At 43.6% G+C, this 25,568-nt stretch overlaps 1 protein-coding gene and 1 non-coding gene across 21 annotated transcripts in view; both read right to left on the reverse strand.

Annotated features, from left to right (window-relative positions):
* Positions 1–1,874: 1,874 nt before the first annotated feature.
* The window catches only part of MAGI1 (membrane associated guanylate kinase, WW and PDZ domain containing 1), a 643,266-nt gene continuing 619,572 nt past the window's right edge, over positions 1,875–25,568 (reverse strand). For 5 of the 20 annotated variants that reach the window (XM_043587890.1, XM_043587877.1, XM_043587880.1 and 2 more), the window contains 7 exons: positions 24,480–24,773; positions 21,303–21,503; positions 13,313–13,406; positions 13,107–13,167; positions 12,064–12,207; positions 9,538–9,676; positions 1,875–5,473 (listed from right to left, as the gene is read on the reverse strand). In XM_043587890.1, the coding sequence (XP_043443825.1) occupies positions 4,740–5,473; positions 9,538–9,676; positions 12,064–12,207; positions 13,107–13,167; positions 13,313–13,406; positions 21,303–21,503; positions 24,480–24,773 (1,667 nt within the window). In that variant the 3' untranslated portion in view covers positions 1,875–4,739. Of the gene's footprint in view, positions 5,474–7,371; positions 7,461–9,537; positions 9,677–12,063; positions 12,208–13,106; positions 13,168–13,312; positions 13,407–21,302; positions 21,507–24,479; positions 24,774–25,568 lie in introns of all 20 variants that reach the window. The other 15 variants (XM_043587882.1, XM_043587874.1, XM_043587881.1 and 12 more) reach the window with 5 other exon arrangements.
* On the reverse strand, positions 20,822–20,894 carry TRNAK-CUU. Its single transcript has one exon. It is a non-coding gene; the product is annotated as a tRNA-Lys (tRNA).

A 25,568-nucleotide genomic window follows, 5' to 3' on the forward strand; every position in this document is an offset into this window, starting at 1 on the left:
TCAATGCATGTGCTTTCAAAAGGATCTTGTGTTTTGGACCCAGCATTCCTCTAACACCGAGGCTAGAGAAGAAAAACCACTCTACTCCAGCTCCTAATGAAGAACACCACGCATCAATATATTGTTGAGTTGTACTCGTCAAAAAAATGTTCACAAAAGCCCTGTTCCTGAGAAAACACCCCAAATGATTGCATTGGAAAGGCCTGAGTTTTGTCATTTCCTTTCTTAGGAGCTTGTAATGACGCAGATTTCAAAAGCAGGAGAATCTTACCGTGCTGAACACCCACAATGCTGAGGATGTTTGTTGCCTGATTATAAGACAAATCACCTTGAGGAACTTCCTTTGACGATTAATGCAGACCATCAAAGGTGGTCTTGGATTGGCCATCAGCAGGAAAAGTCCAGCTGTATTATCCAGCTCTAATGGAGTCCCAGCACATTCTTTTTAGTGTGACTATTTATGGCAGGCAAGGAACTTGTGGGATGTAAGGGCTTTACAAATAGCTTCAATGATCAGGTAAGCCAGGGCCCATTTATAGGTGCCATCTTTAACAAAAGAGATACGAGTGTCCGTAATTACCATGCTGGTGACAAAATAAAGCAAAATACAGCAAAAGAGATGGAATGTAGGAAGGCCTATTATTAAACACAATACCTTTCTGAATGCCCCGGAACCTAGGTTCTATAGGAAAGCCCTAACTTCTAAGGCATACCAAAGGAACAATGTGTATGCGTGAAGGAAATTGGAAGGTCATTAGAAATGACATGATCAGCGAGGACACACGTCAAAGCTTTTCATCTGATAGGACTAGTTAGGCTCACGTCTAACTCCGCTTTATATCTCTAGCTCTAAAAGGTATGCTTTGAGATTATTTTCATCTTAATCTTCATAGCACAGCATTTCGGTTTTAGATTTTATGCTTCACAGTTATGCTTGTGAAGTAGCATGGGCCACACTCTTCATCACCTTTGGAATTAAAACAGAAGGGCTTCTTCCTCATTTTACTAAAGTGAGAATAGATTTCTTCATTGGAAAATAAACCAGGACAATGGAAAGAGAACAGCCACTACCAGGCCGAAATCCTCCTCCTCCAAAAAGAAAAAAAAAAAAGGTTTTTAAAATGTTTGTTTTTGAAAGAGAGAGACAGAGTGAGAGTGTGAGCAGGGGAGGGGCAGAGAGAGACAGAGAGACAGAGACAGAATCTGAAGCAGGCTCCAGGCTCTGAGCTGTCAGCACAGAGCCGGACATGGGGCTCAAATCCACGAGCAGTGAGATCATGACCTGAGCCGAAGTCAGACCCTTAACTGTCTGAGTCACCCAGTGGCTCCCCGGCAAAGTTTTTTTTAGGATCATCTACTGAAGATCATTCTGATTGCCAGAGGTGTGCTAAACACTTTGCATTTCATTCTTACCAACTCTGAGATATGCCTGTTTGAAGAGGAAAGTGAGGCTTAAGAAGGGGTTAAGGAACTTGTTCAAGATCACCGTTAGGAAGTGAGAAGCACATGGCTTGGCAGGTCTTGCCTTTTACCGGGGTTTCGAGATATACTGTGCTGTTCAACCTTCAGGTGCATTCGAATTAGCTGGGGGTCTTGTTAAAGGCACAGCCCGACTCAGGAAGTCTAGGGTGGGCCTGAGATTCTGCATTTTTAATACACAGTCCAGGGATGAGGAGGCAGGTGGTCCATGGACCACACTTTGAGTAGCAAGGCACTGGACTACTGTTGCAAAGGCGTAATTCCTTCCCTTTCAAAAGAACGACATGCATTGGGTCACTGCACTGAGTTGGAGCCAGACACCCTCATTTGATTACTTGACCGTGATACACTTGAGACAACGCAGAGACAAGAAAGATATCAATCCAGAAGCAATAGTGGTTATGGAATGCATACATTTCCATGTATTTTTACAGTAAAAATGCATTAAAAAATCTTTCACAAAAGAAACTTAAAAAATACAAGTAGGGTGTTGAGTTCTCCCCCACCCCCCCAACCAACATTCTTTCAGGCATCAACTGTGTAACGGGTGGGTGGGGGATTCTTCAATGGTTTGATTTAATCATACAAAATACTCATCCATCATCTCTCATCAAGACATTTACATGAAGTGGGGGATTAGGGAAAGTAGGCTCACAAGAATCCGTCTCCAATCTAAGGTTACAGTAGTTCAGAGAAAACTAGATCTTTCTGCTTAATGCATAGTCCCTGTACAGTACAGTATTCCCAAAGCAAATCTGATGTGTGGCAGTCAGAGGAAACTGTCACATCAAGTCTTCACGGACTGGTGAAGACTAAGCCCAGGTGGGTAGCACACAGATTTTAAAATGTCAAATATCACCTCTGACGACAAGAAAGACATTAAGTTGTTAATTTCACGACGTACTCCCCCAAATCCACCTTGATTGCATTTATTTAAAACTCTGGACCACAAGCGAGAGCATCGATCATTTAACATCACAGATTTTGCTAGAAACAGCGAGAAAATTCCTAGCAGTGGAGCCTTAGGAATAAAATCCCCATGTGGGCTCCTAGGAACCTGATGAAAAAGAATGCCATTGTTCAGTCGTGTTCTCCCTCGGCCTCCCTACCACAGCTCAATGCTTGCTTCGCGTGGAAAACTGATAATAAAGATCGCGGTCACAGACCCTTTTCCTCCTTTGCAGCTACAGAATGTACACGGTCTCTGTTCCAGGAAAGGAACTAGTTTTGTACATGTCCACACAGCTATAGGTACTCATTCTATGTTATGTATAAACCCATAAGTCAAATAAAGCTATGAACAATGTGATATTTATATATGCATAGTGTTTTATAAAAAGATTGGCCCACATACTGCTTTTCATCAATACAGAAAGAGCATTAAGTCCATAGCACACGGCAAGAAATGAGTGAAGAACAGAACAGAGAATGCAAACAGAGCTTAATAATTCACAAGCAGGCTCCCCATGGAGGAAATGATGGTATCCAAACCGACTAAAGCTTTAGAGAATTACTTATATTGTCTCCCATTTTAAAACAGCTTTACATACCTGATTTAGATTACATTAAAATATATCCCAATGAATCAATTTGTTCCATATTCAGAAATATAAACACGTATCACATTCCTCACAGCTAAATTTTTTGTCATAAATTCTCTTTTATACAAGAAAAAAGGCAACAGTTGTTTTTTTTTTTTTAAACAGGCTCTATTAATTACAATTTTTAACTCTGTACACACAAGGACTGACTGGTTTTCTCCATTTTTTTTTTCCTTTTTCATTGTTTCCTTAAACAGTACCATGAGAACAACAGTGATTGACTTGCAAAGTTGTGTGTCTGTATGGGAAATGCAAAACAGTACTACAGAAATACACAATGCATCCTAAGCAGCGGTTTGCTGTAGTGGTCCAACAGGTACAAGCAAACGTTTTGGCTCAGCTAGGCAGTAATCCATTTCAACCACATCCTGGGGCTATGAGCCGACCCAACCGCACCTCCTGCGGGATTGCAAAAGAATGGGTCATTCTAAAAAGAAAAAAATTGTTATGCTTTGTTCTGCTGTCCAAAGACTCAAAGGACAGGGTCATGAGGGCAGAGGTTTGCCAACTCGATCTAGAGCCACTGGGACTGTGTCTTGCTTTCCCTTTCAGTCATCCTGGAGACTTTTATTATGGTTTCAAAGGGAAATGGGCATTTCTAAGAAGAAGCACCCCGAACCCTCACTTCTTTAAATATCAACAGAGAGGGAACTTCCACCAGCGTTCATTCCCTTGCCCCCAGTGGGGCTTACGCTACACAGGGGGGAACGCACTTTCTGTGTGGAGGATTCTCATGGTTCCCTCCCACTGGGCACATGGTTCCCCATTCGATCCACTATTTGGCCTCAAACCAGACAAGACAACACAGGTGTTCACTGTTGGTTCCTTCCGGTAGTTGAGCAAAGCTGTGAAGGTGCTGCCTTAATGAGATCTTATCAGATATTGGTGATACTAATGAACCTGATCATCTATCCGTGCTTGGGCTATGTCTGGGCAATGGCGGCCAACCTTCTCCTGTCTGTGCCTTTCTATGGCCAGGGAGAGTACAAACTGTTTTCTGAACCAACTATGACTCGAGAAGGCAACATTTCTTTGTGCTGTGTAGTTTAGCTATAAATATCCTTCATTTGCAGTAGTAGTCTCTTCATACAGTTTAATTTTAGGATCATTGACAATCCTAATCTGTCCCAAAGAGTCCTCAGCTTCTACAAATATAACTTTTGCCTTTTTGCTCTTTTTTTTTTTTTAAAGAAAAACTCCTAAACTACAGGATAGCACTACATCACTACCTAACAATCTACGTCAAATTAATTAAACTTAATCAATTATTTCCCTTAGAGAAAATGATCAACAGTCCTATTTAACCAGGAGAGAAAAAGACTGCCCCCCATAAGGGAACGATTCTTGACAATTCTACAGGTCACGTAGAAACAAAATTTATATCCCTTCGGGGCAGCATTTGGCAAATAATTTCCAAAAAAAGTATGCATTTAAAAATACTTTCTTTAATATTATACATCAGGCACAACACTTTTCATATATATATATATATTTTTTCTTTTTTTCTTATAAGATTTCAAATGCATAAAATGTTTGTTGCTATTATAGGATCATCGGGGGTCGGACGCTTCCTCAAGGTAAGAAACTAAATTATTTCACGTTTGTGACCTTCCTCTTAGAACCTTTGACACGGTAAAGGTTGGAATGTGCCTCGGGGTCTCAGATACTGAGGTCGGTGCTACATTCTTTGTAAGGTCGCCTTCTCTGCTCGGGGGCGTGTCTGGAGCTTCTGCCCGCGTCCTGTCTCAGACTGGGCTCTTCCCTCTCTCGGTGGCCGACCCTGTCCTCCCTGCCCCTCTTCTCCAGGGAGCGCTCGCGCCTGCGCTCGGTGGACTTGGCCCTGCGCTCCGGCGAGCTCCCTCTCCTCCGCTCCGGGGACCGCGTGTGATCCAAGAGTCTTTCGAGGGAGCGCCTCCGATGGCTGGGCGAGCCGTCCCTCCTGCGGGTGGGCGAGCGCTCGCGCCTCCGCTCCGGAGACACGTCTCGTCTCTTCTCGTGCTTCTCCCTCCTCTCCAGAGTGGTGTCCGCGCTGCGGGTGCCTTCTCTGCGCTTCTCCGGGGACCTCCTCTTGGGGCCATTGGGCACCGGCCGCTCCGGGGGTGCCTCTCTGCGTCCCTCCGCTGCCCGGTCCTTGGGTCGGCAAGCCCCGCTGTCGGGTTTTCTAGAAGTTCCGTTCCATGTGTGATGCTCGGTGGGGTGTCTGATATACTCTCTGCTGCCTTTTGGGTCTCTCACGTGTGCCCGCTTTTCCCCATGCGGTGATGATTTGTGAAGATCGGGTGGGTAACTGGACTCCAATGACGGATGCGGTCGGCGGTCGGGGGGCGCGGCCCTCACTTCCGGAACACCTTGTGCCCCGGCGGCGGCGGGGCCGAGGCGGTCGCTGCTGGGGTCTGCCGGGAAAATACAGGACAGCCACAGTTTGGTACGGCAGGGCCTTCAGCCCCTGTCCCCGCTCCCACGCCTGAGCTCTCATTAGTCACAACAAACAAACAGCTAGCTGTTAAAGCAGGCAGAGCCAAAGCCAACTGAATCTCGGTGAAGAATGCCTGCAACCACGAGGGTTACGGACTTAGTTCTTGTGGCTTTCGGCCTCTGGCTACTGTTGGCTGTGCTCAGGGCAGAGATCGTTAAGGAGCTCACAGCCGTCAGTGGGGACTCCAGTCTTGCAAGGCACAACCCAAACAGGGTGATCCAAAAGTACCAGAACATCCCACCCTAACTATCTCTTGCTCTGCCTTCCCCACCCACTAACCCTTGCCCCCTGCCCACCCTTCTTGCCCCCCTCCCAGCCCCCACAATGGAAAACATTCTTTTCTGTAAAGAATACTTATTTTATCTTGCTTAAAGATACTCTAGGTTATTGGCCTGGAAGGGCATGAGGGAATTTTGGGGAGTCTATATTTTGATCAGGGTCATTAAATGGGTGTATAGAGAGGTTAAAAAAAAAAAAAAAGCCTGTGCGGTACACGCTCAAGCTTTATGCGTTGTACTGCATGCAAAGTATACTATTTTAAAACACTTCTCTTAAAAAAAAAAAAAAATCCAGGGTGTGGGGCAAAGGGGATTATAGAGGCAACACAGCCGGATGTTGATGACTGGGCCAGGTGACGGGTAATGTGAGGGTCCATGAAACATTCTACCTTTGTGAATTGTATTCAATACTTTTCTCTAATTTTGGGTTATGTTTAAGAAATTATTTTTAAAATGTGGAGTTTCCTGACAAATGAAAGGGAGTGGAATAGAGGTTGACATTAGAGGGGGTGCAGATGACATCTTTTAGAGGTACTTTTCTTAGTATTAGACTACACAAGGCAGCCATAATTGCATCCGGGGGGCTGTGGAGTCACTGGACTGCTCCTTACAACATCAAGGCATCTATATTTTAAAGCAGAACAGCCCATGGGGGCTCCTATTTATTATTAAACAATTTGAAATGACACAGCAGATGTTTTAGGTTGCATCGGGAAATCATGAAAGCTCTTTTCAAAGCAGGGATGCTCTGTTGCAACTAACACGGTAACACACATCGTAGGATTCCAGGCAAGACACTGGAAACACCGGAAACAACGTGCTGCCGTGTGGAGGGCAAACCAGGGTGATGCAGGAATCGCAGGACCTCTTTCAAGGATTTCGTGAGGCAACAAGGTCAACACGAAACAGTCTGTTTCATGAAAGATGCGCCAAAACCTAGGGTGGGTTTTGGTAGTAACGGGAATATAGCCTACAGCAGGGCTTGTAAATTTTCTGTTCAGGCTTTGCCGGCTGCACAGTTTGCCATAACTACTTAAGTGCAACTCCGGTGTAAAAGCAGTGGTAGCCAACACAGAAAAGAAATGGGCGTGGCTAGGAGCCCATAAAACTTGACTTAGAAAAACAGGCTCTGGACAGGATTTGGACTCTGGGCCGTAGTTTCCCACGAGCTGACTGAGCAGAAAATGTCGTCCCTCTGTCTAACAAAGCCTTGCTGACCTAGGGGAGGGCCCTGTGATGCGAGGCTTGTTCTTTCTGTTAGAATTAACACAAACAGGAGCTTATGGGAACATTTTAAGATTTGGGTATGGGTAGGTGCTCTATGCTCACTCTCCTAAATCTAACCTTGGGCTTCCTTACACCTACTTTTAAGGTAAGGGAGAGCAAGACTTCAATAGGGGTCAGCGGTGTACTTACAATTCAAAGAACGCAGGGTGCTCAGAATGAATTGCCAAACATATCAAAATAGAGCTAAGCAGAAGCAATGAGGAAATTAGGCCACAGCACAGAAACACCTAGTATTGATTGAGCTACAAACCGTAGTTTGATTATGGCCCATAAGGTAGAAGCAAGCCTCCCCGAGCTTTTCATTTCTCATACATGCAGCGATATTAGGAGGTATCATCGCTGTAGAAGGGAGGGCCCAGCACCAAGAACAGTCAGACAGAGAGAGAAAGAGAGAAAGAGAAAAAGTTGAACATTTAGATTCCCTATAACACAGAGGAAAGAAAAAAAATCTGCATTTGTTAACATGGGGCAAAGAGAGTTTATTTGTCCAGTCAGACAGTCTAAGGCAACACTCAAATAAGGCTGCAGAGACCGCAATCGAACAGTGACATTTTTCAGACAGCCATATAAGGTGACTCAAGAACCCAGACAATGGATGCATCCTTTTTTCTTGTTTTTTTTTTTTTTTTCAAACAACTGGAACAATGACAAGCTGGCATAGAGGAGTGCATTAACAATAAACAACAGAAGACCAGAGGTCCCTCCCTCCCCCCACCCGAAGACCGCGGCAGTTAAATTAAGTACAAAAAACTCATTACAAAAATAGCCTCACAGAGAAGCAGGTTCCAATCAAGTCAGAAAAATATTGGAACTTAACATATTATAACCCATTTGTGACTCTAATCAATAGAATTAGAGAGATTTAGTCCAAATGACGCATGAGACATTACAGCAGCACAAATCTGGCATGTTCAACCCTTCTTGGAAAAATGAGTATTTAAAGGATCTTTATTTTTAGCCCAAAGAACATTTGTTAGTGTTGGATTTTCATCCTCAGTGCAACAGACATAGGTTTTGAGAAGGTACACAGGTTATTGACGATGATTCTCAAATGAAATATCACATCCAACAGAAGCATAGGGAAGACAGAAAGGGAGACAATGTTACACAGTTTCAGTGGCATCGATACACCTATGGTCAGAGGTTTAGCGCAGTGCACAGCTGTGACGTCTTAATGTTGTCAGAATACCTCCCCTGTGGTTGGCCTTGTCTAAAGGGGCCTCGTCGGATTTCCTCCCTCCTCCCACCTTGGGCCCCTTGTAGTCTACACCTGTATGAGTGTCCAACACCTGGGAAGATTGTCCTTCAAAGGAGTTCTCCTTTTCTTTGAGCTGCCTCTGAATTAAGGATCTGATCAAGTCCAAAATGCAACTGGGAATTGTGCAGAATGACTTTCAGAAAAGAGGGCGATAACAGATCAATCCCTAATAAAGGGGACCAACGTATATGGGGACCATTCAATCACAGTTTCTATAGAAACTTTTGTAGACCTTTGGTTGGGAAGAGAAGCCCTACATCTAGGGCATAGATTTTTTTTTTTTTTTTTATTTTAAACAAGACTCTCAAATAAATAGGACATAATTATTATAAAATACAGCATTTTGCCATCAGAACACTAAGCTAGGTAAAGATCATTGCTGTTTACTCAAATCATGTCTACACATATGACAAAGGAACTCTATGTATAACCTGGCTTTCCCCATAGGAAAGGTATATAGTAACATGTTTCCCTCATGATGAGCACTGGGAATCTATTTCATCCTTTTTCATCTAAAAACATATGGCTAATATATCAACAGTTTCGTTTGTTTTAGAGTAGTGGGCTCGGGTGGTCTGATTGGGGGTAGGGACCAGCAAGGGGGGGCGGGGATGCGGAAGTGTCGTATACAGAGCATAAAGGAGGTGAGCAAGGCCCCCAAATCATCTCAAAATTTCACACCTCTTCAGTAAAAACATCAAGAAACCAAAAAAGAAAACAAAAAAAAAAAAAAAAAAAAGAGAGAGAGAGAGAGAGAGAGAATTGTGCCTCAACATATCACTCAGGAAACCTGCTTTCCTGCTTCTGAAAAGGAGTATAGTCATTTTTGTGCTAACAATTGGATCTGAGAAACAGTTTGGCACAGTTCAAACAAACATTCCTTCACTCTTGGTGGGACTAGACAGAATGTTCTCTCTGATTATCAGAAAGGGGCTATAAAGATCTTGTCTTAGGCCACGTCCCAGTCCACGTAAGCAAGCAAGAGGATGAAATGTGTAGAGATTTCAGAACAAGCGAGGCAAATTATCACATGGTGCGAAAGGCTGGTAAGACACTGGTGAACAGGGGGAAACAAAAAGACTTTCCTGCTGTAGTTCTGGAGACAAATTCATGGAGTCATGCCAGGGAAGGAAGGGATGTTTTCATAGTTTGACCCACCATATTCTGGTACGGAGCCGTCTCCCCGCTTCAGAAACAGACGCACCCTGCGGCCACCATTCTTAATCAGTTCTATAGCCCGAGAATGCTTCATGTTTTTGGTGGTCTCGCCATTGATCTCTAAGATTTCATCACCAATCTGCCAAAGAGAGGACAAAATGAGAAGATCGCAAAGGGCTTCACCGGCCGCTGAGGTGCTCTAGGATGTAAAGTTCTTCCATTTATTGATTTACTAAGTATTTATGGAGTCTAGTCCAGAAAATCTTCTGTTGCATAGTCCAGCAGTGAAAGTAACAAAAGCTTTTGCCCTCAGGGAGATGAAATTCTAATGGGAGAAAGACAATTAACAAGAAAATTAGAGAAAAATGTGTAGGTTAGAAAGTGCAAGTGTTAAGAGAAAAAAATAAAACAGTACAGAAAATGTTAATTAAAAATTTTTTTTTAACTTTCATTTTTGAGAGAGAGAGAGAGAGTGCGAGCAAGGGAGGGAGGGCAGAGAGAGAGAGGGAGACATAGAATCTGAAGCAGGCTCCAGGCTCTGAGCTGTCAGCACAGAGCCCGACGCGGGGCTCGAACTCACAGTCTGTGAGATCATGACCTGAGCCGAAGTCGGACGCCCAACCAAGTGAGCCACACAGGCGCCCCTCCTTCCCTTTGAATGTGGGCTGGAATTAGTCGCTTGCTCCTAACAAAAAGAATATGGCAAATGTGATGTGATATCAGTTCAAAGCTAAGGTTACAAAATACTTTTGGCTTCTGTCTTATGTGCCCCCCTTTTTTTTGTCCTCTCACTTGTTCACTCTGACGCATGTGCTGAGCTACCCTACAGAGTCTGTGATGACATGAAGGAGAGGTAGGGCCAACAGCCCAAGGGACACTGAATCCTGCCAGCTGAGCTGTGAGTGAGCTTAGAAGTAACTGCTGCCCGCGGAGAGCTTTCTGATGAGAACACAACCATGCCTATACAATGATGCTGCCTTTACGATGTGTCAGCTACTATTCTAGGCACCGGAGATAAAGAAGTGAACAAGACAGGCAAGATCCCTGCTCTCAAGGAGCTTATCTTCCAGAAGGCAGAAGAGGAAAAGCACTGGCTTTGGAGATTAAGGTCTTGAATTCGAGTCCTATCACTTGTTAGCTACCAGATCTTGTTCAAATCCTTTAACTTCCTGGAACTCAATGTCTTATCTGTAGAAGGGGATGTTAACAACTCATTCCTACCAAGCTGTGAGGACGAAACTGGTCACTACTGTAAATGTATCTTGAGAACTATACAGCATTACACAAAATACCATGGTAAGATTTCACTCCATCAGAAACTTTTTTGAAGTAGGCTAAGACATGGAAAAGCATAACCAATGTGTGTGAAACTTAAACAAATTTAACAAGTTTATATATTTCTTTGCACTTTCTTTCTTATATATTACTATGCACTATTTTTCACTAATTTTTTATATCCATATGCATGGTCCACTTTCTCAATTAAAAAAAAAAAACGCTCAAAGGGGCACCTCAGTGGCTCAGTCGGTTAAGCGTCTGATTCTTGATTTCAGCTCAGGTCATGATATCACAGTTGGGGAGTTTGAGCCCTGTGTTGGGCTCCACGATGACAGAGCAGAGCACGCTTGAGATTCTCATTCTGTCTCTCTCTCAAGAATAAATAAATATTTAAAAAATGTTCATTAAAATTCAATCCGTAGAAATTTAACAAGCAAGAGACTATGCCTCATATACAAATATTAAGTTCCCTACCTTTGGTCACTTTTTTCCCTCTTTCCGCTCTGGACCAGCTTCGTGCACTTTTTTCCTTTCCTGACCTGACCGTCTTGATTCCTCTTCATTCGTAGCAAACGGCTCCCTATGCATATGCTTCCATCTACGTGACCTATCCATTTTTTTTTTAAGCCATCTAATCCCCCCCCCAGAAAAGTGACACATGCATACACAGTAACAGATACCAGATTCCTAAAAAGAAGAGAGTGATCTTTTGGCATGTGTAGATTTAAAATTTGCAACTCTGACTACTGCAGACAAACTGTGAATGTTCCCGCCATGGAGATGTGGGGCCTTTCCTGAGGCAGAGTCGACCTGCTCCAGAGGCTAAAGTAAGACCTGGTGACTAGCAGGACACTGAATGGAGCTCACCACCCAGAACCTACAAGACGAGAGGGACTTCCTGCTCTCTAAGCATCCTGGTAAATCCTAGGATTTGCTGTGAAATGATGCGCCTACCATATGAGATTAAGGAGAAGAACTACGGACACAGGACTGATTTTTACTTCAGTGAGTTTGCATGAAATTCCAATTCTTCATTCATCCCTGAACAATCAGAAGGGCTCACCGAACTTTAGCAGTTACCATCAACTATGCTTTAGGGAGAAATACACCCTAGGCGGGAGTCATGCATTTTAGAGTGTTCTGAAAGCAGTATGAAATGTAGTTCTCAGGAACAAGAAGGTTCTAGCCACATCATGTCAAAAAGCCACTGGAGATGACTTATTTTTCCAGACTCTTCTTCCTACTTACCCTCATCTTTCCACACCTTTCTGCTGGGCCATCCTCTGCTAAGCGCAGAACATAGAGGTCCATGTTATATTCTCGGCCCCCTCGAAGACTAAAGCCAAATCCCTTGGCTCCTCTCTCTAGTTCCACAGTGTAAAAATCTTGCTCCTATTTAAAAAATGAAATGCGGTCATTCAGGGGAGAACGCGTACCCACACATATTTCTTTTTCCCACCGCTTCCCAAATATTCTCCGAAATGGTCATCTGACACAAAGGCACCGTCTCTATCCCTCTTTTGGTGATTCTCAACTGTTTGTTAACATTCATTCATCTGACATATTCGCAGATGCAGAATCTGAAGACATTTCATGAGTGTGCCTGCCGACCGCACACCAACAGACGTGTGTTAAAATTTAATCAGTGTGGCCACACATCGTTATTTGTGGCGGGAAAACTCATTATGTGATGCCATTCTGCACAGGCCTCCCTGCCACGTGCCTGGAAAACAGCAGCAGTGTCTATGACGAGGATGCCAAGAGCGACCGCCTCCCATCTGAGGAGTGGTTCCCACCCAGGATGAGGAGGAGCTCGAGTGGGTTAGTGAATCCATGAACGGATTACTCCCAAGTTTCCTTCACCTGCGTATTAATGCATTCTCTCCTAGCACCCTGCCAGACAGGTAGCTGGCTCTCCGGGTCTCACCTGAAATTCCCACGTCTGGGAAACACCTTAACAAAAAAAGACATCTCTTAGCATAAATACAGGCATGAATACCCCGAGTAGCGATTAGCACTTTTGCTCTTTCTCTGATGGCCAGTCCTTGAGATAAGTGCGGTTCTTTCTTTCTTTCTTTCTTTTTCCCACCTAGAAGAGGATTTCTAGGAATATTTTGCAAAGGTAGTAACAGAAAATGTCATTTCCTAGCCAGCTAAATGTGAGCTCATATTTAGTACAACCTCTCACAAAAGGTTATTTATTTTAATTGGGGGTACCTTATAAAAGATAGCTCGTAAAAATAGCTTCAGAAAGTTGGAAGGAAACAGAAAAAAAGAAGAATGGCCCTCACCTGTGTTGCCTGGGGTGCTTTGAACTCAAACTGAGATTCCGGCTTTGGTTTGGTGGTATTCCTGCCAAAGCGAGAGAGAGAAGCGTGAAAGCAAAGCAAACCATGAAACCGAAGGGAAGAAAACAAAGTCAAGGATGAGTATCATCAGACCAAGAGTTAGTTGTTTCCCCTTAAAACTAACAAAAGCAACCAAAGTTATGTCTGACCTGGTCTCCTGGGCCCCTTGCTGAGAAGGGGCGTGTGTGGTGGTGATGGTGGCAATCTTCTCTGCGTTGGTCAACAAAGTGGCATTTGAGGACTCTGCAGGGAGAGGGAGAGAGAGAGCGCAGCAGAATGAGGGCCCCAGAGGAGAGATCATCAAAGCAGGAGGTATGCAGAAGTCCCACATCTGAGTGACACGCCTGGTTTCCCTATCACTGTTTGAAACCGTCCTGACTGGAATTTCTAAGCAAGTGTTCACAGAACCATTCTAAGATATTCTACGATGTGAGAGCCACGTACGCCCCCATTACCCTCCTCCCAACCGACATCCCCGCAAATGAACGGAGAAGTTTGCCTCCAAAAATGCTTCCCTAAAATTGTAACCGAGGGAAGTGTCTCTCCCTCCCTGACACTTAAAAATGGCAGCCCCTTCAAAGCACGGCACCACACTGGCATTACTGCCCAGGATTGGACGGACTAATAACAAATGTCTCTATTACTGTTTCCTGCAATTTATCAGCAATATGAGCAGAGTCCGCTTGATTTCCTCATGTGAATATTACAATCAGAAGTGTGCTAACATCTTGATAACTACACACACACACACTCATCTACCTTCCTCCCCAGTGCTTTTAATGAAGCACAACTGAAAATGTAGACTTCTACACAGATCTCGTCTAGAATCACTGATGAAAAATTAACTTTAAAACCTGCATTAGTTAGAGGCAGAGTTTGTAAATAGAAGTTGTATAAATCATGAAGCCACCCTAATGGAATGAATATAATTATATTCTTAGGTAAATTGACTTTCTTCTCCGCTAACCACATTCATAAGCAACTTCATTAATCTCTAGAAGTCTGGAGATCCAGAATTTGAAAACACTCAAGACCATGCCCTACAGACTGCACACCAACATGCATGTATTAAAATTTAATCACTTATATAGTGATGGTTATATTTTTTTTACTAATTATTTCTCCATTACGATCAAAGCAGATAGCAAGCAGTTATGAGCAAGCTGCACTTTAGTACTTAATTTTAGGTTGACTATTTGGAACTTGCCATCAATCTTCTCATCAAGAAAATACTACATGTGGTGCTTAGGTTCCAAGATTAGGCTATGAGTGCCTATTTAATTCCTAGTGGGCAATACAGCCTACAAGTTTCTAGGACTCCTACAGCTCACAGTAGGCATCTTAATGCTTTCAGAATACATATACCTGCCCATAATGTGTAACAAAGTTTCTATGGGAAAATGTGTTAAGTATTCCCACCTGGGACACCTGGACGATATCTCTCCACTGCAGTCCTGAGTGACAATACCTCCCAGAAATCCCAATGACATGTGGTCTGTCCTCCATTTTAATTTCCTAAGGATATTACGCAGCTTGGGTCTGGCTTCCTATTATTTGATTTCATCACACACAGTTGTTAAAGTCACGGGCTTGAGATCCAATCCCCCTTTCCCCACTCATTAGCCATATGTCTTATTTTACTCCTCTGAAAGAAGGGGATGATGACATAATTCCCTTCCCTTTGACAAAAATATTTGAAAAGCTGAGTATAGTACCTGACATATAGGAAGCACTCAATACATGAACTGGACTTATGGCCCTCGCTACCACTTCTAGTTTTTATTTTATGACCGTGGGAACTTAAGTTACACTCTAAAACGAGAAAGTTGAATTATGATTTTAAGTTTGTATTTCAGCCACAGAGCCTGTGGTTCCCACAGTTGAGGCACAGGATTACTAAGAAAATATAACAGATCAAGTGAATTGTAATGTAATCCCATTCATGTGTTAGGCCAAGTTTCCCATAGTCTGTTTTCACCACCGTTTCTACAGATTCTGAGGGAAAGGAACCTGTGGTCCATTAAGGGTCAGAAATAGTGGCTGAAACAGAGGGAAAAAGTTTTGTGTGTCTGTGCTTTGATTTTCCTCTGAGCAGCCTCAGGTTCTTTACTATGCCAATACGCCTGGCAACCCCGAGCTGGGGAGGTGGTGTTTCTCAGGCTTAATGGGAGGCAGCTTAGCAGAATGGTTAGGAGGTCAGATTCCAGACGCTGACTATCTGGCCGTGTGTACCCCCAGCTCGGCAATTTACTGGCTGGTACTCACGCCAAGTCACTTCAACTTCCTTTGCCTCAGTTTTCTCTTCTGTACACGCATTATATCCGAAGTATCTCAGAAAATCCGTGCAAAGATTAAGGAGAAGACAGTGTTTGGGATAGGGCCTGGCACATGAAAACCATACAAAAGATGATCACCAGATTTTTTATCGGGAACATGGATTTCTGGGATCGCAATATTAAAAGCATATTATTGGTACATTTTTATGACTGCAGTTAACGAGCACAACCAAGGTGATTAATCTATGTGATATGCCATCAAGTACACGCACTGTCAGAACAATGGACTAAGAGACTGCACTGCCTGTACAATACGATTCCCCAGAAGTTTCATCAACCCATGTATTGGTCCTTTAAAAAAATTCATATTGCTCACCGTAATTAATTTTATGGAGACTCTCTGGGAAATCACAAGATTGTTCGGGCCATGGGGAAATCATAATCAGGATACCAAAAAGAACGTTTCGTTGTAATTAAAGTGATTATAATTACTGAATTGTGCAGGAGTTTCCCTTTTGAGTCCTTGTGTGTTTGTGGTACCCAGGGTTTTTCTAGGCAGGTGGGATCCCATTCTGAAACAGGGTTCTCTCTCTTTTTTTCCTGCTGCCTTCATGATTTGGATTGAACATTAACTTTAAGCATTAAAAAAATTAACATTTATATGCAAATGCTTTTTTGAGCTAGCTGAATTTCCTCCAACTGCTGTCTTTCTTAAATCTATGAACCGCCACCATTTCTTCATCATTCATGATGCGCCAAAGACTGTGCTAAGTCCATTTCCACTTGTACTACCCCATTTAATTCTTACAACTCAATGAAATAGGTTCAGTTATGACCCCACTTTACAGATGGAGACACTGAGGCTTGGGCAAGGTAGGTAACACGTCCAAAGTCATCTGGAGAGTCTCACTTCCACGTGTAACAGAATTATGTGTCGGTGTCAGGGAAATCACATTTAATTGGCAAGTGCCTTCATTTTATTGCATAAGCACCACCAACTATCACAAAACTATACAAAATACAAAATACCCTGCTTTGAGTCTACATTTTATGGGCCATCTTCTGAGCACTGAAATAATTTTTCACATGCTCTGGATTTACAGGATGCATTTTGAGTATCAAGAGTTATACGCGGGGGATGTCTGGGTGGCTCAGTCGGTCAAGCGTCCGTCTTCAGCCCAGGTCATGACCTCACTGTTTGTGAGTTCAAACCCCACACTGGGTCCTCTTCTGCCAGCAAAGAGCTCACTTTGGATCCTCTCATCTCCCTCTTTCTCTGCCCCCTCGCCGTTCACCTTCTGTCTCTCTCTCAGAAATAACAAACTAAAAAAAATAGTTATACTCATTTTATTAAACTTTTAACTCTTCACCTAGAATTAAACCAAGACTTTGCGTTGAAATTTTCTCTTTTTAAATTACAGAGTTGAGGCCCGTTATCGCAAATCTATAGCTCCATCCCAAAGCAATATGTGCGCCATATAATGAGGGCCTGATAAAAGAGCATATGCCAGCACAGTATTATGAAGGGATGTCAATGTATTTGACTTCTAAACCTCAAAGACAGATGGACAGATTGGCTATTTTTATGACAAATTCCGGCAAGTATCCTACATCCTTTATTAAGCAGTGTTTACACCTACTTCAGCTCTCCCGGAGGAATGAAAATGGATATTACTACACTTTCCATAGCAATCATGTCTCAAGCAAAGCATATCCTAGCTCTCAAGGCACTGTCACGGTGTTGTGCTAAATCAGGGCACTAACTTCTGACAGGATCTTCTATCTTGGGTTTCAGTATATCTCTATGACAAGTGATTACAATTCCAGCCTAGTCCCCATGTTAATACCTTTAGCCTCCGTTACAGAATCCACATTACAAAGTCAAACAGATCAACAAAGGATATAATCGTTCCCTTAAAATATTTCATAAATATTTTAATGCACGAAAACAGATGTAATAAATACCGAAAGGAAGGATTCGAAAATTTGAATCCCATAAATATTTGAAGTTCGGGGAGACCTAAAAAATGTGTATGGTCAAAACCTGTTCCTTTTGCCCTACTGTCTTGCTAGCTATCATATCCACAGAGCCCTCTATTAAGATATTTATACTATTCTATGCCTTTGCCAAGGAAATAGAAATGTCTGGGCTGCCACACTTTACCTCCAATATCAACAAATACTTTGAATCAGAGGGATCTGAAGTACAAACCTAAGACCTTAATATAAGTAATCTATTTTTAAGCTTCTAAATATTCATTACCTTGAACTTGATTCAAACTGATGGCTCTGCGTTAGTCTGACTCAGCCAGGGTCTGCCCCGATTCAAGTCTCATTCCCCCCAGATTTCACAGAGTATTTCTATAGAAGGCAAGTGGTAGGAAGCATGTGTGGTTTGACTTGTCAAATTTAAGTTCAGATTCAGTATGTTCAGCTATTCTCCGGGCCTTTCTGCGCTGTCCTCACATATTTACTATCACTTCCCGTATTTCATAGGAGAAGAAATTCTGCCCCCACTGCACCTCCCACGCTGGTCCCAAAGATAGTAAAAGCAGAGATGGTGAGGACCCCCCAATCTAGGCCTGTCCAACATCTGTGAAGGCAGGCCTTCTAGGAACATGATAAACTAAATAAAGGAGAGTCATGTTTCTGAGCTTTTGTTGAAGGGAGCCGGTGGGGGAAGGGAGAGGACAGAGAAACATGAGAAGCAGAGTGAGGGAAAGTACAGACTGACATAAGTGAGTTGGAGAAAGGACTAGGTGAACGATGACAAGAGAAAACAATCAGGCAACAGGAGGGAGGGACAGAAGTGGATTCTGAGTGGGTTCCAAGCACTGTCTAAAAGACATCTTCCCATCTTCTTAAAGTGCCCCCTAGGGTTTCTGACAATAGCACTCTGGAGAAGACGGGTCTCTAAGAACTTCAGTCTCCTCCTGAGGACCGTAGCACAGACTGTCTTTGGGCTATTTGATGAATTAAGCATTAGTGTGAAAGGTGTGAAGGAGGAGAAGTCCCTAACACACCAATCCCTTTTACCCTACAGTCTAGCACATCCAACACACCTTCCCAGACAGGAAGTGGATCTGCCACGTGTTTCTTTCCCATTATCAAGCCATAAAGGTCACTGTGTCTTCCAGGTGTTGGCAAACTTCTCCTGGATTTGCATCTCCTGGATGTTGGAATGCTCTGACATCTCTCCAGAAACCCAACTCCCCTGCTTCAATTTAAATTTGTAAGATGGCCATTTTTGGCTCCATTAAAAAGATGAACATCACAAATCTATCCTCTGTTAGACGTGATTTCCTTTACCTGGTCTCTGAAATTTACAAAGTAATGGACGAAGGGTTTTACTATCATGGCACTGAATTCCTGCAATATTTTGGGATGAAATCACACCCTGGGCAGCACAAATCAGTCAAGTACACTGTATGAGTTTTAATGTTTACTTTCTTCCTACCAAGAGGGTGTGGGATGTGTCTCTCTGAATTTTGTATTAAGTACTGAAGTTTAAAAAATGTCTTTTTATTGGCAATTGCTACTGGATAATTCATCTTGAACTATATTTTTTTGGGTTCAAGTTTTCCGAAACTATTCTCCACTGCATTAAGTCAACATCTAGTGTGTGCACAGTAGGATAAAGTGCTTCTGCATATTTATATCTTTCCTGACTTCAAACTCTTTTTCTAGGCCCTTCCTTCAAGGAGTACTCTCCTTCCTTCCTTCCTTCCTTTTTTGGACATTATCGTTCCCACACTAAGACCGACCAATATAGAGATAGCAAGTCAATGCCTGTGTCCTGTTTTTTTAAATTAGTTTTCTGAAATCTCTGTAGGGCATGTACATCAATATATCTAAATTTATATACTACATTTGGCTCTCTCACTAAATTTTTCTGGCTTCCTTCATTCTTTCCATTAGAAAACCTATGTTCTATCAACTTGTGATCACATTCCTAAACTGTAATTGCCTTCCAGAGTGGTGAACTGGCAGAATGGACTCCTGACCACACGGTAAATTACTAACCATGCATCTGAGGCCGGGTATAGGAGATGAGCAATCAAGAAGCTATTTTTTCCTCCACATTTGAGTTGGGTATTTTTGGTTCAGAGGAAATTCTCTGCTCTTAGAACCAACAATTTTCAAATATTTATTGTTTGGTTTGGGATTTATTTTTTTCTCAAAGGCACAATTTACACCACTTGAATTTTAAACTAAAAAGGATCACCTTCTAACAATTACAAAATACTCCTTTGGGGGGCACGTGGCTGGCTCAGTTGGCAGAGCATGCAACTCTAAGTCCCACACTGGGTGCGGAGATTACTTAAAAATAAAATCCTAAAAAAGATTCATTTGGTGAATTACTTCCAATAAAATCTCTGATTTTCTTATTTTACAGATCAGTGACAGGGAATTTTTATCACTCTATCTCCATAAACCACATTCTCCTCTTGAGAAACACTGACTTTAGAATATAGATTTTATTTTATAACACATGTATAGTAACACCACCACCACCACCACCACCAAAAGACATTGAAACACCAGAGACAAGTATCACTCTCCTCCCAAAAGCAAAGTCTGCTGAGAATGAAGTCAATATTCAGGACTAAATTCCCTGAAGAATCTATACATAGTGACATCAGTGTATCAACTTCATTTTTATTGAGAATAATGAATATTGATATTTCCTGCTATATAGCTTTATTTTGTAGGGGGCTGTCCTATATACTGTAGGATGTTTAGAAGCATTCCTGGTCTTTCCCCACTAAATGACCTTAGCACCCAGTCCAGACAGTGTGCCCAATGTCCCCTGGGGGGCAGAATCACCAGTGGTGTAAAATAAACCAGATTTGAATTAATAACCAAACAAACTAACAAATAAGAACAGGCCTACTTTAATGCAGATATAACCTATCAAAAATAGAGGTTTTATTCTTTTTTCATCCACATGTAAAAATTAGAGACAAATCAAGTAGGCACAAACCCTAAGAATCTCTCATTTAATAAAACACTTCTGGGGCACCTGGATGGCTTAGTCGGTTAAGGGTCCAACTCTTGATTTTGGCTCAGATTATGATCTCACGGCCATGGGATCAACCCCTGTGTTGGGCTTGGTGCTCAGTGTGGATCGTGCTTGGGATTCTCTCCCTCCCTCTCTCTCTGCCCCTCCTCCCTTGAGCACTCGCATGCACATGCTTTCTCTCTCAAAATAAACATTAAAAAATATTTTAAAAAACTTTTTATATGTTCACTTATCCTGAGAGAAAAGAATAGTATTGGCTCTGAAGTGTCATTATGTAGGTTTTATGTCACTGTATCACAGTTAAATTTACATTTTTAAAAATTTTATTCACTTGTTAATTTAATTTTACATAGGCTTCATACCCAACGTGGGGCTTGAACTCACCACCCTGAGATCAAGAGTCACATGCTCTACCAACTGAGCCAGCCAGGCACCCCTCACACAGTTACATTTTAGTGATTTTTTAAAACTCTTTATTCATTTCCAGATAGAACATCAGCGGATCTTTACCACTGTATTCAAACTACTCTATCATTTTAAGGACAAGGGTACCAAAACCAAAATAAAATGGGGAAAGTTGAGATTTTCTGCAATGTTTATACTTGCAGCAAGGCAGGGGCCCCAGGGAAAGAGGATTAAGTAAAGGGAGTGGAGGGGCAGGTAAGGTTTAGTAACAATGGCTCATGACGGGTATGTTCAGTTAGGGATGGATAAGGCTGCTTCGAAATCGACACTATTCAATTATGTGAATACTAACGAGAGAAAGAAAGAGACAGAGAGAAAAGGAGAGATACAGAGAGAGCTAGAGAGAGAAAGAGAGACACAATAGGTATACTTTACCATCCCCGGGAATGATGCGGAGGGTAACTGTGTTTCCTGCTTCCTTGATTAGGTTGACAATGTCTGAATGGGACTTGTTGGTGATGGAACATCCATTCACTGCCAGGATCCGGTCTCCCACTTTCAGCTTGCCACATCGGTCAGCGGGACTCCCCTCAATAATCCGACCTATTTTGTGAGGCATAGCCACACATGCATTGCCTGCTTTGATATCGAGTTTTTATTTTTTTTTTTAAGTTACGTGGGAATATAGTGAAGGGAGGAGAAAAAGGGTTGAAAAGGGAAAGAGAAGGTTAAGTGTTAATTAATTAAAGCATTAAGCAAATGTTATTAAAGGAGAGCTCTGTGCCGATGGTCAAAACATTGGCAGTACTCAGTGCATCTGTGGAAGGAGCTGCCGCCCCGGAGTGATGGCTCCTAGCTCCTTGCCCCATTCCAAATGAGGGGGAACCCCAGCTTCCCTCCTCCTTCAATTGGTTACAAAATTTGTGATAGTTAGCAACTTCAAAGACTCTCGAGTGCCCCAAAATAACTCGCCATTGGCTTATTGTGGGTCTGCAAATGTGAGACCCAGAGCTGGGATGGATGCTTTACACACTGTGTGTTCGTGTCACTTCACTTTTGCCAGCTGTTAAGCTTCTGCCAATGTTTTGTTCTTTCTCCATTTAGAAAAAATAATCCCTAGGTGTCTGGGGAGGCCTAAGAGTCAGCTACCACCAGAAATTCCATCTGAAAACACCTAATGGACAAACACTTAGTCCTTCTGCCTTCTATCCGGAATGATGAAAGCTTTAGAAAAAAGGCATAATTACAAGAGATGAGCCAACAAAAACACCCAACCTTTTATGACCTTTGCTCAATCAGCCTGTCGCGTGCGCTTTCAGGGCAAGGGCCCGAAAGGCTCATTAGCGCTGAAATCCTCCACCTTCCTCACAAAAATCCCCTCAAAGGACAGTGAAAACCTGGTACCTACTCAGGCTAAGGACAGTGATCCGAAGCTGGATTCAGATCCTTCCTCAACCCTTTCCTTTGATCATTTCCTTTCTCATTATTACTTATTGCATATCTACAACATGAGAACCAGGAAAAGTGCATTTGAAGAGGAAGGTTTCTAGGGCACTGTGAGGCACCCCAGGTCATAACCACGTGCACTGCTAACTTCTAGCGAGGGGTGGGAAATTGACTGTGAGGCCTGGCACAGGGTCTCCAGCTAAATGCATAGTTCCCTATTTCGAGAATTCGTCTTTCTGAGGACTGTGAAGCAAGCTACACAGCTGCCTCACCTTTTGGAAAGGACGATAAAACGGGCACGGAAGACAGTGAAATGGGCTAGGCTCTTCTGTCATAATTCGGACCTTGGGGATACCATGTGGGGGGAAATGCATCCCGATTTCTTTGAATTTCAGCATATCTGCCCGCGTCTGTATCACGGCACGTCAGGTCAAGGCCACAGAGCTTTTAATAGGGAGGCAAATGGTTTTTTGGAATCCAACAGGCAGGTACGGAAGGCCTCCGTACTCAAATTCAAGGTCCTCATTAAGTTTAGTGCATCGCCACAAACAACTCACAGGAGAAAGGTATCAAACAACAGGTAGGAGGACAGCTCTGTAGAGTGGGAAACAGGAGTCTCATGCAAGGTATTAGGGAAAGTTGAACTTGTTTATTGTCAGAGCCAGAGGGAAACAATCAAAGACCAAATTGTGAGAAGACATTCAATATTCATTAAATAACACATAACCTCCCACCTGACACATCTATTTCGATGGAGAAAAGTAAAACCAAGAATTCTAAAATCCTGAGAAGATCAAGGGGTGCATGGGGAGGATCAAACAATGGGATTTCTTACCCCTCTCTGCCTTGTTCGAGTATTTTTAAATTACACAGAAAAGCCCCCCAGATTAATTTACAAACAAAGCCCCCAAAAACCTTGCCTTGGGGTCTGGTCATCCCTTCGTGACATGCTGCGATAACTTTATTAATGTAGCTCACAGAAGCGTGGTTAGTAACGGGCGTTTGTTACTGCAGCCACACATGCATAGACCTGACTGACTCACGGACTCCTAATGAACAGACTGTAGGGAAATGGCTTTTGCAGGAAGCAACGTACAAAGGCTACATGAAGATAAAGGGAGTGCTACTGGATCCGAAAGCTGAAGGGACAGAGCACCTGGCCTGATCTCGGCCAGCAGTGACCTGGGTCACTGGTCATCGGACTCTTGGGGACAATTCCTTTGCAGATAGAGCAGAGTCCATTTCAAAGCCCACACAGCCCTGCCCCGTCTCTCATCCCATTCCTTATTAATGAACAAATGTGCCTGGGAGATAAACACATGACTCTTTATCTAATGAAGATGATGGATCATTTCTGGAGTACATTTTTATCATCCATTCTAATAGGAAATAGATTCATAGGTTACTAGGTTCCTGGACTTATGCGGGTCCTGTCTTTGCTAGTACACCCATCAGTTAACCTTCTCAGAGGCTGACAAGTGCATTTCTCCATACTCTGCTGAAACCCCCAATATCCGGATGAGACAGGTAAATCGGCCCTGCTAGAATTCAAGGGCAGTGAAGACAAATGGCTCTGAACTCAGATCTTAACCAGATCCTTAACCAGACAGGTTAAAAATATTTAACATTTAAAAATTTCAGATGGGGAAAGAGTAGAGAAAGGACACAGGTAAGGTGGAACGGGCACTGCATGTAATTATGTTTACTCCTTACACCTGTATTGCTCCCTAGGCATTTCTGTAAAACCATAAGCTTAGGCTAAAAACCCTTACACTATTGAGGCTTCTGCTGTTAATGATCTCCTACTCAGGACCTCACAAAAGGCTTTCTTTGACAAAGACTGCCCACTCTACACTGTCGAGGTTGCTCTCCAAGTTTCAGGCAAATATCATTTATGCTTCAAGTTGTTTGTGCGCATGTGGACACGCATTCTGCATGCCGCTGAAAGGTTAAAAAACAAAACAAAACAAAAAAACCCCTCAAAAGTCCCACCTTCAGGAGGGGAAAAGCTACAAAACACTCTCCACCCCCAATTAAGACTTCAATTACCTGAAGCGAAAAGCATGAAGGCATTTCTGTTAATGAGATTTTGGCCATCTTTCACTTGCAACGCAACGCACTTGCTGGCATCCCGGGAAGGTCCGGAGGGCGGACGGGGACACTCACCGAAAGTCGTGCCGGCCTCGGGCCTGCTCACCGAGGACACGATGACGAAGCCGAAGCCCTCGTTCTCGCCGCGCCGGATCTCCACGTCGTAGGGCTGCACGGCCGCGCTCACCACACCACTGCCGCCGCCGCCGCCGCTGCCGATGCCGCTGGTGCTGCCGCTGCCCGAGCTCACCGTGTTCAGGGAGTTCTGGCTGCCCTGCGGGGTGCGCTTCTCCTCCGTCAGGGACGCCGGCTGGTTGCTGCTGTGGTGGGAGGAGGCCGGCGACGGCACCTCGTTCTCGGCTTTGGGGGCTGTGCGACAGAGAGGCCCGGCTCAGCCTCGGGCTGCTGCGCCCGCCCGCCGGCCGGCCAGCACGGTAGCGCCGCGGCCCGGAAGGAGGCCGCGGCCCGGAAGGAGGCCGCGGCCCGGCAGGCTCCGGACTCCGGGGCCGCTGCAGCCGTGTACAAGGCTCTTGCACGGTATCCACCGCCACGTGAAAACACCCCAGGGGACGCCCAGCTCGTGTCACTGACAGCACCCTGCCTATCAGTACCCACTCTCAGGCTCAACTTGGCTGCAAGAGGGGCCCACTCGGAGCTACTGCCGGGGGCACGAATCACAGGAACACGAACACCGGTGCAGGGGTGGCCTGCACCAGGGACGACCACCACCTTCGCTTCGGAGACCTTGGTGCACTTGTCACTGCCCACAAAAGTCACATTTCTGCTCCGCCTTCCAAGCAGCTTTGCTTTTTATTTTTCCATCAGGCAGGACCCTGTACGTTGGCCTTGCCATTAAGGTTGCCATATTGTGGGATTCTTGACAACACCTGTCAGAGGTATACTTAGTCTCTCTCCCTGGTTTCCAACTGTCATTGTCCACTCTGATCACACTCCTGGGTACATTAGCCTCCGTTAGGATTCCAGTTTTACTGCTTTATCGGGTGACAGGGTAAAGCACACCTAAATAAGTCACAGTAAGAGGTAGGAGCCACTTAGGTTTGATGCTCCCAACGAAATGTGTGTTCGAGTTTTGGGTAAGGCATTTATTTTTGAAGCTTCTCCCTTCATACATTTCTTTTTATTGTGGGAAAATATCTGTAACAT

This window comes from Prionailurus bengalensis, chromosome A2, assembly GCF_016509475.1.
Source record: "Prionailurus bengalensis isolate Pbe53 chromosome A2, Fcat_Pben_1.1_paternal_pri, whole genome shotgun sequence".
In the NCBI taxonomy this organism is placed as follows: domain Eukaryota; kingdom Metazoa; phylum Chordata; class Mammalia; order Carnivora; family Felidae; genus Prionailurus; species Prionailurus bengalensis.